At 33.0% G+C, this 16,877-nt stretch overlaps 1 protein-coding gene and 1 long non-coding RNA gene across 2 annotated transcripts; one reads left to right on the top strand and one right to left on the bottom strand.

Moving 5' to 3' along the window:
- On the top strand, positions 1-8,847 carry LOC143046001 (uncharacterized). Its single transcript, XR_012969053.1, has 2 exons — positions 1-78; positions 4,535-8,847. It is a non-coding gene; the product is annotated as an uncharacterized LOC143046001 (long non-coding RNA).
- A 3,131-nt stretch (positions 8,848-11,978) lies between these two features.
- LOC143046833 (uncharacterized) lies at positions 11,979-13,470 on the bottom strand. The gene is made up of 2 exons (XM_076219894.1): positions 13,358-13,470; positions 11,979-12,948 (listed from the first exon to the last, which is right to left on the bottom strand). The coding sequence occupies exons 1-2, from the start codon at positions 13,468-13,470 to the stop codon at positions 11,979-11,981; spliced, it is 1,083 nt and encodes a 360-aa protein (XP_076076009.1).
- Between the last annotated feature and the right edge of the window lie 3,407 nt (positions 13,471-16,877).

Here is a 16,877-nt window from a genome sequence, read left to right as displayed (position 1 = left end):
GCCATTGAATTAAACAAAAAGAAGTAAATCAACCATTCAATAAACCAGGAACTTCCCTTATACTGTTCAAACATTTTGGTAAGTTAGTAATTTATATGTCTGTTTGAAAAATTCAAAACATACTAATATAAATATCCTAAAACTTCCTCATTCAAAGTTGAACTTGATTTGTGTGTTCTGTTTCTGATCTCTTTTTGTAATAAAGCTCAATTATTTTGTTATTACTCGAATATCTAATCATCTATAGATTTCAAATTATTTGATTTAAGCGTACCTTATGAAGGTTTATCAAGATAAGCGCTTCGAATATGACATTTGTTATATATTCGTTTGATGTGTTTGAGCTTTTGATTGTGGCATTTTATAAGCAACTTTCTGTTTAGAATTTTCCTCCGAGTTCGATGGTATTTTTGTTATTTTACTTTTTACTAACCCATCAACTTTATATATATGTGTTTTTTCATGTTCTAGTGCCAGTTGAAAACCAACGACCTTCGGCAACAAATCTATATCAATGAAGGAGGAATACTTATATTCACAGAGGATATCACTGGCTCATACTAATAACATAGGATCTGCTTAATACCCTACCTTAGCACCTGCTATCACTCCTAGTTGTTGGTGGGTTTCGTGTGGCTTCATTAATTTTCTGTGTTTTGTGTTTTGTTAACTATTGTTTGTTTGTTTGTCTTTTTCTTTTTTAACCATCGCGTTGTCAGTTTATTTTAGATTTATGAATGTGAATGTCCCCCTGGTATCTTATGCCCCTCTTTAATAACACACCTTTCTTATTTTTTCCGGTGTCCAGTTTTAAATCATTTACACACTAGGATGTTTCAACTTTCTCATGCAGAGTTGACTTATGTGGTTTGGGCTAATAGATTAAGGTCCTTATGGTCCATAAAAGCTCCTCATGTATTTACATTTTTATTCATCATCGGCTTGCAAATATTTAAGGTTTGGGCATTCCAGATGAAGATAAAATTCTAGAAAAGCGTTACGGACGCATAACATTTACAAAGTCTTATTTTCATTCTATATTATGTTTGAAGAACAAAGTTTGTCTCCCGACCATACTTCATATAGTATTTGCTCAATTCATGTAAACTTTTCCTCATATATAAGTATTTTCATGAACAGTAATACTCGCCTAGTTAGTATTACAGTTAAAATAATAAAGCATGCAAACCAAAAGTTTAAATGCCTCAAGTTACTTGCCAACTTTGTTTGGTTGTTTGCTCAGGCATTGTAATTAAGATTAACACCTAAATTAAATGGAGAGGCGGAGTAACAGTTTGTTTACTATATAAAAAAGAGTTGATTGGACAATGGATATTATAGGGGAAACAATTTTGATATTCATTGACCAATAAACCTTTGTGTTTAGTAAACAGACTATTATACTCCACTTTCCCATTAAAATTAGGTGTCAATCTTAATTACAATGCCTGAGCAAACAACCAAACGAAGTTTGCAAGCAAGGCATTTAAACTCTTGGTTTGCATGCTTTATCATTTTAACTGTAGTGATCCATTTTACTTTTATTTTGTGTGAACCAATATATATGAGTTTTAAAATAGATTACACTTAGTCTTAATTATACCAGGCTCATTCAGAACTGTTTTCACCTTATCTGACCAAATGTTACAAGATTTATTATTATGTTTGCCTTTACAATAATTTCTGTCTAAGTATGAAAGTTTTGAAGATAAATTTTAAAAACGAATTTTATGAAACTCATACACAATACTAAGAACCATTACACACAGACAAAGTGTAAATTTGGCCAGTAGGTCATTTATCGTTCTAGAGTTAGGCCCTTTATAACTTTGGAAATTGCGAATTGTTCAGGTTCCGTATTCTAACATTCAAAGTTTGTTTCATATTTTATTAAACTTTTACACAATGCCAAGAACCACAACATACAGACAAAGTTCGGAAAATGAGTCGTTTACATATTGTAATATGCATTGTGTTTAAATGTAATATCAGTATTTAGTTCTATTATAATCTTAAATCAATCCCAATTCTATCCTACTTTTGAGATATAGTTTTTCATATGTGACGTCATTTTTGTGCTGTTTCAGATTTTTCATAAATTCAAATGTGACGTAATTTTCGTGCCTTTTCACCATCGTATGTGACGTCATTTTTATGATTTATTGCGTTGAGGCCTGGACTGAGTCGGATGTGTCTATTCTGTGTTGGTCTTTGCATTATGTATTCCGGTTTTGTTTTCTGTAATTAGTTAATACTTCAGTTTCATTATGATTTTTTTTTTATATTCATTTGATAAAATTTACTGTTTGCAATAGCATTAATATTGTTCTAAATAATAAGGATCTTCTTATCCCAAGCATAAAAATATAGCCGTATTTGACACAACCTTTTTCAACTTTTGATCTTCAGTGCTGTACAACTTTGTACTTTTTTTCACTTTCGATCTTTTATATCTGGGCGTCACTGGTGAGTCTTGTGTGGACGAGGCGCGTTTTTGGCGTATTGAATTTTGAACCGGATGCTTTTTGTTATCTATTAATCATGTGTTTCTTTGTCTAATACGTTCTCCTATTTATTTGTATTGTAGTCCTGTAATATTATGTTGTCATTTCAATGTTATATTTAACATTGTCATTAAAGTGCGAGGTTTGGCATGCCACAAAACCAGGTTCAACTCACCATTTTTTCCTTTAAAAATGTCCTGTACCAAGTCAGGAATATGGCCATTGTTATATTATTGTTCGTTTCTGTGTGCGTTACATTTTAACGTTGCGTCGTTTGTTTTCTCTTATTTTTAAATTCACATTGCGATAAGACGTATCACGGTACTTGTCTATCCCAAATTCATGTATTTGGTTTTGATGTTATATTTGTTATTCTCGTGGGATTTTGCCTGATGCTTGGTCCGTTAATTTCTGTGTGTGTTACATTTTAGTGTTGTGTCGTTTTTCTCTTCTTATATTTAATGCGTTTCCCTCGGTTTCAGTTTGTTACCCCGATTTTGTTTTTTGTCCATGGATTTATGAGTTTTGAACAGCGGTATACTACTGTTGCCTTTATTTACCCCTTTTGAGTTATACTCCTTTTTTACTTTGAAAATTGCAAAGCTTGAGCGGGTGCATCGTGTCCTTAAACACATTCTTATCTATTTAATTTTTTTAATGCTTTTCAACTCCGTATTTGATTTGGCATTCCGACTGTTTTGATTCTAGCGTCACTTATGAGTCATATGAATACGATACGCGATTCTAGTGTACCAAATCATAAGCATGAAATCTTTTTTTATGAATTATTACAGTCCTTATAGTAATAATGAGTAACTTGTTTTTTTTTTAGTGTGTATCTCTAATGTATTTTCTGTTTATGTAATTTTGGGTGTCTCAGTTATGTATTTAATCATCTACAACTAGTATATGGGAATCTATGCCTTATATGTCTAAATCGAAAGATTTTTTACTTATATATTGACTTCATATACATATACAAAATTGACAATTAGGATAGGATTTTCCTGTCCCAGGAATAGATTACCTTAGCCGTATTTGGCACAACTGTTTGGAATTTTGGAACCTGAATGCTCTTCAACTTTGTACTTGTTTGGCTTTATAACTATTTTGATATGAGCGTCACTGATGAGTCTTATGTAGACGAAACGCGCGTCTGGCTTACTAAACTATAATCCTGGTACTTTTGATAACTATTAAGAACAAAACTTTTCGACAAAAGGGATGATTTAAGCTTCCCAATTGTGAACTTTCCATTTCTATGTAGAGCCAAGATTGCATAAGCGTCTGCATATGAAGTATAAATCATCCAGTTGATAAGATATTCCAGAGCTTGTGTTTCCTATAATGATTTTATTGATAGAAAATTCCGACTCATTAGTAAGTAATTTAACCAAACGTTCCAAATTTTGAATTTAAAGTCATCGCTTCGAAAGTTTTCCGAATGACATCACGACCTGTTTGGCCGTTATAGAATATTAGATCATACGACGAATATGTTCAAATTGCCTTACAAACAATTCCGTCCTCTTGAGAAAAAAAATCCTCGACTGCGACATCAATGAATAAGAATTATCGGAACAAGGACAGTCTACCCTTGCAGAGCACTCTGTGTTCAACCCCGGATTTTGGTGGGGTTCGTTTTGCTAGATTTTAAGTTTTCATGTAGTTGTGGATCCTTTCGGCGTTTTCGTTAATTGTCATGACATTGTCAGTTTTTCGCTACTGAGTTTTAAATGTCCCCGTGATATCTTCCTACTATTTTCTTTTAAACTACATACTTATTGTATTTCATCGATGTTCTTATCTACTAAATAGATGATGAAAACGAATGTAGGTAACAAACATAACCTTTGCGATATAAGTGTTTAGAATTGAATCCTATTTCATATTACAAATGACTGAACCAATTTATGCATGAGGTCAAAAACAATTTCTTCAGTAAAATAACAAATTATTAAAGGTATTGAGACTCATAATATATAATTCAGTACTTTTTCTCTCACAAATATTTAAATTTCTATTTTTAGATTTGAGAAGCTGAATTAAAATTAAATTACCATGCAAAGTAAGGAGAGTAACCTTATTAATGCAGTTGTGGAAGGAAGAAGAAAAGACGTGAGTAAGTTATTAGATGACGGGGCAAATGTAAATTACGCCGAAAATAGATCTGGATTGGATACGACACCTCTGTATGTAGCCGTATGTAATAACGAAATAGAAATAGTAAACATCTTGTTTCGACATGGGGCCGATCCTAATATTCCAGATAAAGATGGTAAAACTCCGTTATTCATGGCTCTCTACGACGATGTCGATATTAAAATATTTGAACTTTTGATTGATCATGGAGCAGACGTGAACTTTTGCAACGTGTCGGTGAAAATGCTCTCTTGAGTCTTTTTAAAGACTGTACAACGATTGGAGAGGGTAGGTGTTATACAAGAATCAGTAGACTGCTTGAACTCTCCAAAGATGTTTTATCTCCTAATCCGGAAGGAAAATGTCCGATTCACTTTATACATGTCATTCATCCTTCTGAAGAAGAACAGTCATCTAAAAATGAAAATCATAATTGCGTAGATTTTTTGCAGCGATTATTGCAGCGGGGTGCATCTGTGAATAGTAAAGATTTAACCAAAATGACACCGCTTATTTATGCTGCATCAGTATGTTGTGACCAAGCAATAGATTTTTTATTAGAAAACGGAGCACATCCATATGACGTAAATATTTATGATGAATCAGCACTTCATTATTTGTCAGAAAATCCAAGTTATGAAGGTTTCGAAGAATCAATAGATTGTCTAATGAAATATGGACTGGATGTAAACATGGAGGATGGTTTTGGACAAAGTTTACTCCATCAGATAATGTTTTCCGACAAGGTCCAACTGAATCATGTACAATACCTGCTAAAGAAAGGGATGGATTTTAGGAAAAGGGATAAAATGGGATCCACTGTACTTCATATGATTATGTCACCTCCAGATGACCCAATCGGAAACGCTGAAGACGATGAACTCGAATCAAGAGATAATGAAATAATCCAAATTGTCAAGTTTCTTGTTAATCGAGGATTAAATGTCAACGAGACAAATCTCCAAAGTTTGACACCTTTACACTATGCTGTTCAAAAGGGGAGAAAGCATCTAGTTGAGATATTATTGAAACTTGGCGCAGATCCAACTGCTAAAGCGAAAACAGGAGAAACATCATGTCACATAGCGAGTAAACATCCTGAAATTTTAGAGATTATATTGGAAACACATTGTTCTAGAATTGTCAACATCCAGGATAATTTTGGCTCTACGGTTTTTCATTGGGCGATATGGTATCAGGATAATGGTTCATTTTCACTGCTTTTAAACAGAGGTTTCGATCCTGTCGTTGAAAATTCAGACGGTAGAAATCCAATAGATTATGCAAAATTCCTTAATTATGAATATATGTTATATCAACTTATTACTCCATATAAAACTTATAAGTCTGCAGGTACAAATGCAAGCGACCTTGGAGTCTGTCTTGAGGCTTTCGGGAAAAGGCAGAATATGCCCGAAGAAGAACCATATACTATTATCCATGTGCAACATACACATGAGCGTATGACGGATACCAAGTTTGAAAACAGAGAATGTATATGCAAAGAAAACATATTTGGCGGGTGCCCTTTCTTGAATATATTGAAATGTTGTGATAATGAACTAAATATCAGTGAATGGAAACTACATTTACAAGACCATAAGGACGCTTTTAGTAAATATGCTGGTTTAATTCGCGATTCTTGTGACATGGGGTTATACTACAACACTGACGAAAACCATGATATTGCAATATCTATTGAAAATATTATGAAAAGCCTAGCTCAGTATGTGAAAATGACAAACCCTATACTTGAATGTAATGTTACACTGTCAGGAAGCAGAAAAGAAGGAACAAAGATAGGACAAAATGACGAATTTGATATCAAATGGCATCTACTAAAATTTAGTGAACACGTAGAGCCAATAGAGCTACCCGAATTTCCGAAAGGTTTTGTTAAACTCAAGCTAAAAGGTGGTACAAATAGTGAGCTGTTACAAAAATTTGTGGATGAAAATGACTTCATCGATAGCATGAAGGTCATCAGAAGCTTGTATTCAGCCATAAACTTGGCTTTGTTGAATAATGATGTTCTTACAGGTACAAATCTTTATCTGAAATCCTTTCTTGATCTACACAAAGGTTCGATTTCTAATATAAATTTTCGATGGACTGGTAAATCCTTTAAGGATCTTGATATATCTGTCGACATTGTTCCTGTTGTAGAGCCAACAAAATGGCTACCAAAAACCATTAACTTGCACAACAATTTAATGAATCAGTTACATTTGGAACCAAAGTATTCAGTTGTGTTCAAAACTCCTGCCTCGGAGGTGTTTAGAGATTGGAATATACTTCTCAGAATATCGACAGCAGACGTCGAAGCCGATATTATAAAAAGCATGACACCGTCAATACGAAAAGGGTACATTCTGGTGAAAGCATTACACAAATCCGAATATTTCCCAACTGTTTGGGACAAAGACGATGACGATGAACCAAGCGTAGAATATCTTACTACATACATGTTGAAATCATGCTTTCTCTACGAACTAGAAAATTATTTGGATCAATACAATTCAAATGAACACTCAACTGTTGAACCGGATGGGGATTCATCAACCGCTTGGGCATACAAAATAACTAGAAGAATGCTTGTCTGTGTTGAAAATCAGAGTATGCCTGTGTTCTTTATTCCAGAGGTCAATCTACTTCACACATACACCCTGAATAAAATCGTCAACCTGCATATATACAAAGCACAGTGTGAATGTTTGAATGAAATGGCACGCTTTGCTGAAGAATTACTGAACAAATTAGTAATTTGAATGATTGACGACTCTTTCCAGTTTGAATGTCTTCACACGGTATAAGGATTTGGTTCTCTTAACGTTAAGTTTCGAACGTTCCTTGTTAAAGTTATTCCCGAAATACACGTCATGCCGACTGGTATGTTTGTTTTATCGGCAATTTGTATATTTACCCTTTGATCTTACTGTCTAATATTTTCGAGTATCAACGTACTGGCTGTATCACTGAAAATATTAGGCAATACATTATGTGACGCCATAATTACCGATAAACAGAATAAAAGGTAGTGTCGTTTTTTATACCGACTATATCATGTGGAATATACCCAAACTCGCCCTTCGGGCTCGTCTAGATATACCACATAATATAGTCAGTATAAAAAACGACACTACCTATTATTCTATATGTAAAAGTTGATTGCATTTGTTTTTTAAATCAATTGTGACGTTGAAGGAACAAACAGCTTGTATATTTCTAGTTCTTTATGTCCTAATGAATGTTGTTTCAATTGTGTCAGTTTTTTCTTATGTTTGATTTTATTTAAACTATAATATACATTTGCCTTTGTATCATAACTCATATGAGAATAATAAGGTGAAATTGAAAATAAGATAAATATACATCAAGACATCAAAGATACTTAAGGGACACACAATTGCATTTGTCGACAATACACTGACAAAACCATGACAAAAAAGACAAACAACTGTATATATACAAACGAAACATAAACAACGCAGAAAGCTAAAGTTTAAGTAACTTGTTGCGACAAAATCTATCACTTGAACTAATATATCAGTCAAGCACATATAACGTCATTGTAATCAAAAACGTACATGCAGATACGAAAAAGAGAACGAGTTAGGGAATAAATACACTATAGAAGGACTCACACATCGTCTGAAAAAGAAAAATTAATAATAAAGAACGAAAGTCGTCTGTTATAGTGTAAATATCAATAAAGTGTTCCTCTTTTGAAACTGGCATATCCAAATCAAGAGAAAACAAATATTGCTGTTCATGTTAGCTTTCGAAAAAGCAAATTTTCCAGAAAAAATACGATCTTTTGTACATTTAGAACAAACATATGAAGAAAATATGAAGAATTCTGAAATAAAACTAAGACCCTTTTCAAGATAAAAAAAAATACCAAATTAGTAATTAAACTCATAAGTCGAAAATAAACTGACAACTTCATGGTTAAAAAACAGACAAACAACAGCATTTCAGTTGCACAGGCAGGATAAACAGATCGTGCTCCACATGAAACAACCGCCGTGTTACTCCTTTGAAATCAAGTGATATGTCATTTTAAAAAAAAAATCATGTATTCAGTAAGTTTCTAGAAATGAAATTTGCATTTTAGAAATCAGCACTAATAAATCAACAACAACACATTTAATATGACATTTTATGTAAACTAAGTTTTCAAAATAAAGATTATTTCTATTCTTTTAGATGATTTATCCAGAAAAAGTCGTTCTGTAAGCAATCTACATATTGTTCTGTGTTGTTAGAAAATGTTTCTGCATTTTCAATTTCTCAGATTAATCGGGTTTGCCACGAAAATCTGAGGTGTGACACAAAATACATTAAAAGTAAAAAAATATAAAAAAAAATATCGAACTCCAAGAAATATTTTAAATGGAAAGTCCCATATCAATTATCAAAAACATCAAACGAATGAAAAACAACTGTCGTACACATTCCTCACTTGGTTCAGACATTTGCTTATGTAGAAAAAAGGGGAATTAAACCTGGTTTTGAAGCACGGTCATTGAAATACCTAAAACATCAATCAAATGGTCCTAACAATAATAGGTGCATTGCTACTTTAGCACATCACATGACTTTACATTTGATTTTTTTTTGGTTTTAATCTATTTTGATAATGTTGTTGTTAATCAGTGTTAAACCTTATAATGGGTGCATTGTTGTTGAACAGAATATCCTTGTTATGGTAATTTCTGTAAATCTAATGTCTAAAGTATTGAATCATTCGAAAATTTTCAAACCTCCTTTAATTATCAAATAGTAATGGCTAAATGTAGGATAGTTAAAAGAAAAATAAGAAAATAAAGTATATCTGTCACATATTTATAAAGATATTAGCCCAAAATAGAAAAATATTTCATTTCCATCCATTGTTTTACAAATTTCAACTTTTTTCACCTTATTTCCTGACTCTAAATGACACCCCTCGCCAATTGAGATTTTGTTGAAAGTAAAGAATATGGTATACAAAGAATTGTTCAGCAAAAATATTCTAGGCGAAGGGTGGCGCCAAAGTTAATTTTCCGGAAAACTGTCATTAATTTTGCATTACTGAGCTAAAAATTGCATTGCATCTATCCTGTTGTTGTAAAAACTTATAAAGAACATGGTTTATACAAAATTCTCAGAAATGATCCTGAATATGTTTAATTGTCATTTGTTCCATGTTTGCATTGTGTTCTGATTTTTTGTAAATATTTTTCGGGTAAATTTATTTCTGTTTGATGTGATGCTGTTCTAATCTTATTTTAATTGTCTGTTGTTTATACTGTATCTTTTCTTTGGTAATCTGTTATGTAACAGGGAAACGTGTGTTAACACCTGAGCAAACATCCAACCTCATATCTTTTTGCAAATTCTTTGACCTGACAATTAAACCATCCTGATGTAACTTTCTGCCCTATATTTCAATTTTGCTAATAAATGTGTCAGTGAACAAAATCCTCAAAGTCACACATAATGAGTTCATAGTAATTTCATAGTAATTTAAATAATTTAATTACCCCTGATTTCTTTCAGAACACACCATTTGAACTCATGATATGTAAAATTAATGATTTAGTGCTCACATTATTATCGACCTAATTTTTCCTGCTATAACCTATCTTATAAATAAACTCCTGGGAAATATTGTGTAGCAATGCCATTGGTATCCATGTTTGAATTAAACATAAATCATAATTTAATTACAACTTTTATTTTATATATATATACATCACAATTATAATTTGGCCCTTGGGGAAACTACTCAGCTAAAAAATTAAATTTTTTGCTCCATGCCTAAACCAAGAGCCTAGCTATGTGCATACTGAAAGTAGCAAAGTATAGACCCTGGCTTGACATCACACCAATCCAATTGGAACGATGGTTCAAAATAAATGCATGAGGCTATCAGGAAGCCTATGAGGCTATCATTCCTAGAGGCTATCATGCCTATAAGGCTATGAGGAAGCCTATAATGAGACAATGATGAAGCCTATAAGGAGGCTATGAGGAAGCCTAGTAGTGTTGATGTTGAATTGGTGTTGGAATGAATTTGTATGAAATTTGACAGTTTATTCCCAGAAATTCTTGGGGGATGAGTGAAATTTTTGAAACAACCAGTGATAAAATTTCATAAATGTCCATAACACAGATGGCAACAGCTGAGTGTCCCCAAGGATTTGTGATGTAAGGGAGGGGGTACCTTCAATAAAGCCAAAAAAATAATAATAAAAGTTATCACATAATAATAACACAATATCAAAATCAATTGTCAAACAAAAACAATATCATCCAGAATCTCTGTAAAAAAACATGCGTATGGAACATTTGAAAATGAGCATGCCCTTAAATTCTACCTAACCTACTTTGAGCTGTTTTAATAGATGCTGGAGTTACCCTAATGTATCTGATGTATCTATCTGAAGTCCAGCGCTCTAATGTTTTTATCAAGTGATCTTCTATTTTTGCCCTACCAGCACTAGTAGCTGCCCAATTCTAAAACTATGACCATTATAATGACTTGAGTTGAAACCACATATATCCAGTACTTTTTTAATACAAGTGATGAAATATTGTCTCTCCAGAGGTTTCTTATCAATGGTTATGAAAAGTGGATCAGTTTGATTAGTAGGAGATAATTCTTTCCTTATTTGTATATATTCTAACAAAATTGTGTAAGGGCAGATAGGCTGACCTAATTTATGTAGCTGTATATTTATGCCTTTTCTAAAAGGATCAGTTTTTGATTGTTTAAATATCAAAACTACTAAGTCTGTGTGAAATACAACATTTTCAATACATAAATTTATATGTGGATCAAATTGTGAGGCCTTTGACACTGTAAACTCGCCACATCTCAAAAATCCGTAAAATGCGACAATGCATGCAGTTCTTAACATTAAATCAGTAAACTTGGAACAAAACCTTTTCTCAAACAATTTACAATTTTTTCCAAAATTTCGAAAGTTATTGGTAATCTTATGTGATTTTTTGTTTTTTGCAGTCTTTTTACAGAATTTAAAACATAATCAAGTCTGATCAAAGGTGTATTATGAGCAGATTGTAAGGGATCATTTTGATTACCCTGTACATATTTATACCTAATTCCACAAAAATATAGTTTAATGGTAGAGTATTGTAAACTCAGAATTTTAAAGCAGTGGGCTATGAAATAAATTAAAATATCCTCAGAAATAGGAGGTAAACTAGAAAATTCAAAACCATTCAATAACATAAAAGTCTCAAATTTTCTGAACCCGGTATCATAAACAGTTCTTGTAGATTTAGCAATAGCACTGTTCCAAAGTTCATTCACTGCTTGATTTAGGACCACATTACATCTGAGCTGCTTGAGCACTTCATTGGATGTTGTGCTGTACTGCGAGCTAGTTTGCGGAATCTGTCTATCTGTAAACGAGATAGAGCATCACTTATATCATTCTGATATCCTGGAACATGTTTCGCACTAAAATGAAAGTTGTATTTACAAGCACACCATGTAAGTTTCCTCATTAATTTCATTATTTGTAAACACTTTGAACGGCCCTTTTTTACTATAGCTACTGTAGCTTCATTGTCACACCAGAAAAGAATGCGTTTTGTTGTCCACTGTGAGCCCCACAGTATTGCGGATACTACAATAGGGTATAATTCAAGAAAAGCCATTGAAAATGTTTTGTCAGGATAAGCAATGTTTGATGGCCACGATGAATAAAACCATTCTCCCTTGAAATATCCACCAAATCCTTTTGTTGATGCGGCATCAGTAAAAAGTTCCATATCATAACTTGAGTAAAATTGTCTACTGTAAAACATGTTCACACCATTCCAGCTGCTCAGAAAAAGTAACCAAAATTCTAGGTCAACACGGCATTCCTTATCTAATTTAACATAATGATGCAAATCATTGACCGTAGTGGACAGCCCTATGAGGTATGAAACAAAGGATCTACCAGGTAAAATGACACGTGAAGCAAAGTTTAAGTGGCCCAAAAGCTGCAACAATTCCCTTTTTGTACAAGATTTTTTCCTGCATAATTTTTTGATGAATTCACAAATGCGATCGACTTTATTAAGAGGTAGTCGAGCTTCCATTTTTTCAGAATCTAGAATAATACCCAAATATTCTAAACATTTTACAGGACCTATTGTCTTATGTTTTGCTATAGGAATGTTCAGTTTTTTGAAAATCATCATCATTATAGCCATAGTCTTCTCACCATCAGCATCTGGTGGATCTATGGTTAGGAAATCATCCAATAAATGCAAAATGCTATTAACTTTTAATTGTTTTCTGCAATATGACACAAAGCTTGGGATAAATGGTCAAAAATTTTGGAGCTTGAACGACATCCAAAAGTTAAACGGACATAAAAATAATACATTTTTTCCCATTTTATGCAGAAAAGAGGCCACTGACTTGGTATAATTGGACAATTTTTGAACGCGTCGGATATGTCGAACTTGCAAAGCCAGGAATTTCTTCCAAATTTCAAAATAACATCAATGGCGTCATCTATTCTTACATAAGACATTGAGGAATCCTGTTTGTCAATAAGATCATTAATACTTAGATGTTTGTCATCATTATGTGGTGAAGATAAGTCCAATATTAAGCGCTTTTACCAGACTATTTCCCTTCTGCAATACCAATTGGGCTTACCCTATATTTTTGAAAAGGGGGATCCTTAAAAGGCCCATACAAGAAACCTTTAAAAACTTCTTTCTCTATTAACTCAGAAACCACATCTGGTTGTGTCCTAGCAGATAAACTATTCCTACATTCTTTTGCAGGTAAATCTGTTGTAGATACCATAGTATCAAACCCTTTCTCTAAGCCATTGCATAAATAGTTTACAAATTTTTTGTCAGGATGAGATATTAATTCTTTTGCAAGTTTAATAACATTACTTGGAGTAGTTGCCAGATATGGAAAATCATGTAGTCATTGACCTTGCTTATTTGTTGTTATTTTCTCAAACTTTTGTGAAGAGTTTACTGTATGTGGCTTAGATTGTACTTCAGTCCTACCTTGAGAGGGGAAAACTTTTTGACAAGATAATAGGGTATGACCAGCAACTTTACATCTACTACAGATATGTGAAAAATGACAAAAACTCCTGGTACAACCCCTACTGGTATTAAAAGTATTACACACCTCCCGCCCAGAATGATAAATCTTCTTTCTACCTAACTTATCAGTAGTGTCTAACTGCCTTGATACTTTATCTGGGTAGTCTTGATACGCCATGGAGGTTTGCATAGGACAAAAAGCAGTAGTGTGATCAACCAAATTACAAATTTTGCAAACATTTACATTCCCAACAGCAACTATTAATGAAAGAAGATCCCTATCTCTTTTGCTCCAGTCAACCTTAATCCTTCTCTCCCTTAAAAGAGCTGCTGATTTTGCAGAAAACAATTTATGGTAATCATAAAATCTGTCACCATAAAAATTACTAATATCTATCATCTCATCTTCATAAGCATCTAGCTCTGCTCTACGGTCAGGGTAAACTGATGACATGACCCTTTTAAACTTGCCAAATGCCTTAATAAATTCTTGAATTGTGAGTTTTCTATTAAGACGGGGATCTGGCTTCCCAGAAATATTTAATTCTAAGCCATTAGCTGCAACAGAGTGGACTTTGGGAGTTTCATAATTTGGGATAAGAAGAGATGCCAAATTAACATCCTTTCCGTCAATGATTTGCTTTTGAATAGAAGGAGATATAATGTCCACATTAGAATATTCATCCGAACGTACTCCACATGAATCATTTCCAACTTGTGGTCCTGAGATGAAAGATGTATGCTCTCGTGTATTTCCATGTAAAACGGTGTTATTTCCTCTGTTAGAAGTTTCACTCCTATTTCCAATCCCTGCATGGTTGTACCACTGTTGAAGGTTGAATTCGCGATCTCTACCTGTGTCATGAGTATAATTGTCTCTGTAAATTAGTTGTTTGAAGGTCTCGTGTAGTCCTGCAAAACACTGAGCTATGTTCCTGTCTGTTCCACCATTCTCATTTTCGCCATTTGAAACACTGCTTCTGTGTTGATGCACTGATTCTGCTAAGGTAATTGGAAGAGTGCTCTCTGGTGAGAAATCTGTGTTAATCTAATCACTAACGGTCTCTGTCTGTTGTGTCTCTAAAGGTTTTACTCCATCAAAACAATTCTCTAAATAAAGTTGTTTTAACACTTGTTTCGACATACCAGTAGGTGTTCTTATTCCCTTTTTGTTAAGTTCTTCTTTTAGTTTGTTTATTGTCCAGTTAGAAGGGTTATTAGAATCCCATTGGGTCTCATACGGAGAACTCCTAGTTTTCCTTCGCACACATTTTCCTCTGCCAGACATTTTGTTGTCAGTAATTATCCCAAAATAATATTTATTTTTCAGGTTAAATAGTCTGAATTAAATTTAGTTGTTTAAAAACTGTAATATAGCTTTAGTAAAGTAATCCAAACACTGAAAGTTCAAGTTTTTAGCTAAAAAACTATTAGAGCCAATATTATTCTTATAACTGCTTAATCTGCATTTAAATAAATGAATACTCAAGGCAGCATACACAGGTTTTTAATACACAACTTCTTAATGGGATACTCCTAAGTGGGAGGAGTTAAAACTGCACCCAGATTAGTGTATCAAGAAACAAAGGACAAAGGAAGCCAAATGCAACAACAAGTGGTCACTAATTAACAAGACATGTATATTTGTATTGGAACTGATGTAATTAGACCTCCTGCTAAGAACATGTGATAAACTTCACATCTAACTGATTGACATAATGATAATAAATCTGTTTCATCTCAATAGCAAAGAAAATACACATCCTGGGAAAATCCTAAAATAATGACTACTGATTAAAATCAAACTATGTATAAACCTAACTTATATAACATATAAGTACCTATTTATAATCTGGTACTCTAGGCGTATGTTTGTTCAATTAAGACCCATAAGTGGTGCTCGAATCAAAACAGTTTGAAGGCCAAAATAAATCCGAAATTTAAAAACTGTAAAACAATTATGAAAATAAGGCAATACATACACGAGGGATAGCGTTATGTGTAAAATAACTGTTCTGTTTTGAATACTCATCCGTTAAGGAAAATACTTGTAAACCTATTATATGCATGACAACATAAATAAAATACTTTACTTTTTTTTGTGTTTAATTGACTTTTTGACAGCGGTATATTAATGATGCCTTATTTTTAATACATAAAAGCCAAATAATGAATAACACTCATGTACAATTATGTAAATCAGCAACAGCTTGTTAAAGTTTCAACTCAAAGTAGTGTCACTAATATTATATCCTCATAAGAGATAACAGGCTTAACATTTTGAACGCTGAAAGCAATTTCAAAATTTATAAACGGACAATTTGAGAAAGGTTTGTTAAATCATGTCAGTACCAAAGAACTGACTACTGAGCTGATGATACCGTAGGGGAAGAAAAGTCTATTAGTGCTGTAAAAAAATAAAACAATGGATACGTTGAAAAATTCTTGCTTCAAATGCGGGCTTTGCCAAGATCAGTATGATGTGATAAAGGATAGAAAATAGGGAACTCTGGAAAACTATCATGTCTTCAGGACATATTTAGAGTTGGACCACTGTCTAATAGCTACGAAATACCAAATACTTTAATTGAAACATATCTTCTGAACATATTTCAAACTATTGTTTAATTACCAACAATTACCTCGCTGACACTTTCAAAACCAACAGAATGACGTAATAAATGAAGCAGTAAGGAAAACTCACATGACTTCTCAAAATCACAAATTCAAAGCAGACCATTTCAATTGTGATATCAATATCCTGTACACTGTACAAATCATCATTTTGTTTTGTTTTTTAGTTTTTCTATTTTTCAATTTCTATAAATAAAATTGAGAATGGAAATGGGGAATGTGTCAAAGAGACAACAACCCGACCATAGAAAAAAAACAACAGCAGAAGGCAACCAACAGGTCTTCAATGTAGCGAGAAATTCCCGCAGCCTACCTTGAAAATACATTTTTTTTTAAATTTGATGCGTCCTTCTGTATCAACACTTAGCAGGAAGATTGAAAAAAGTCTTGAAGTAAATTATTGCCAACATTACACAAACCACTAACGCAACACGGGGATTGTAACAATCCAGAATATTTGTAATGCTGTGCTATCCTTTCTTTCATCCTTAACTATAAATAAGATACATTTATGTA

The sequence above is a fragment of the Mytilus galloprovincialis genome, chromosome 9, assembly GCF_965363235.1.
Source record: "Mytilus galloprovincialis chromosome 9, xbMytGall1.hap1.1, whole genome shotgun sequence".
NCBI lineage: Eukaryota > Metazoa > Mollusca > Bivalvia > Mytilida > Mytilidae > Mytilus > Mytilus galloprovincialis.
The sequence above is the reverse complement of the archived record's forward strand: the minus strand, read 5'-3'. Positions and strand labels throughout refer to the sequence as shown.

Bases quoted from the DNA above. Each gene is read 5' to 3' on its own strand.
- LOC143046833 (XM_076219894.1), bottom strand. From the start codon at position 13,470: ATGGTATCTACAACAGATTTACCTGCAAAAGAATGTAGGAATAGTTTA. The intron at 12,949-13,357 runs GTATGGGCCTTT...GTCATATTGCAG, and splicing joins GAAGTTTTTAAAGGTTTCTT to AAAACAATTAAAAGTTAATA.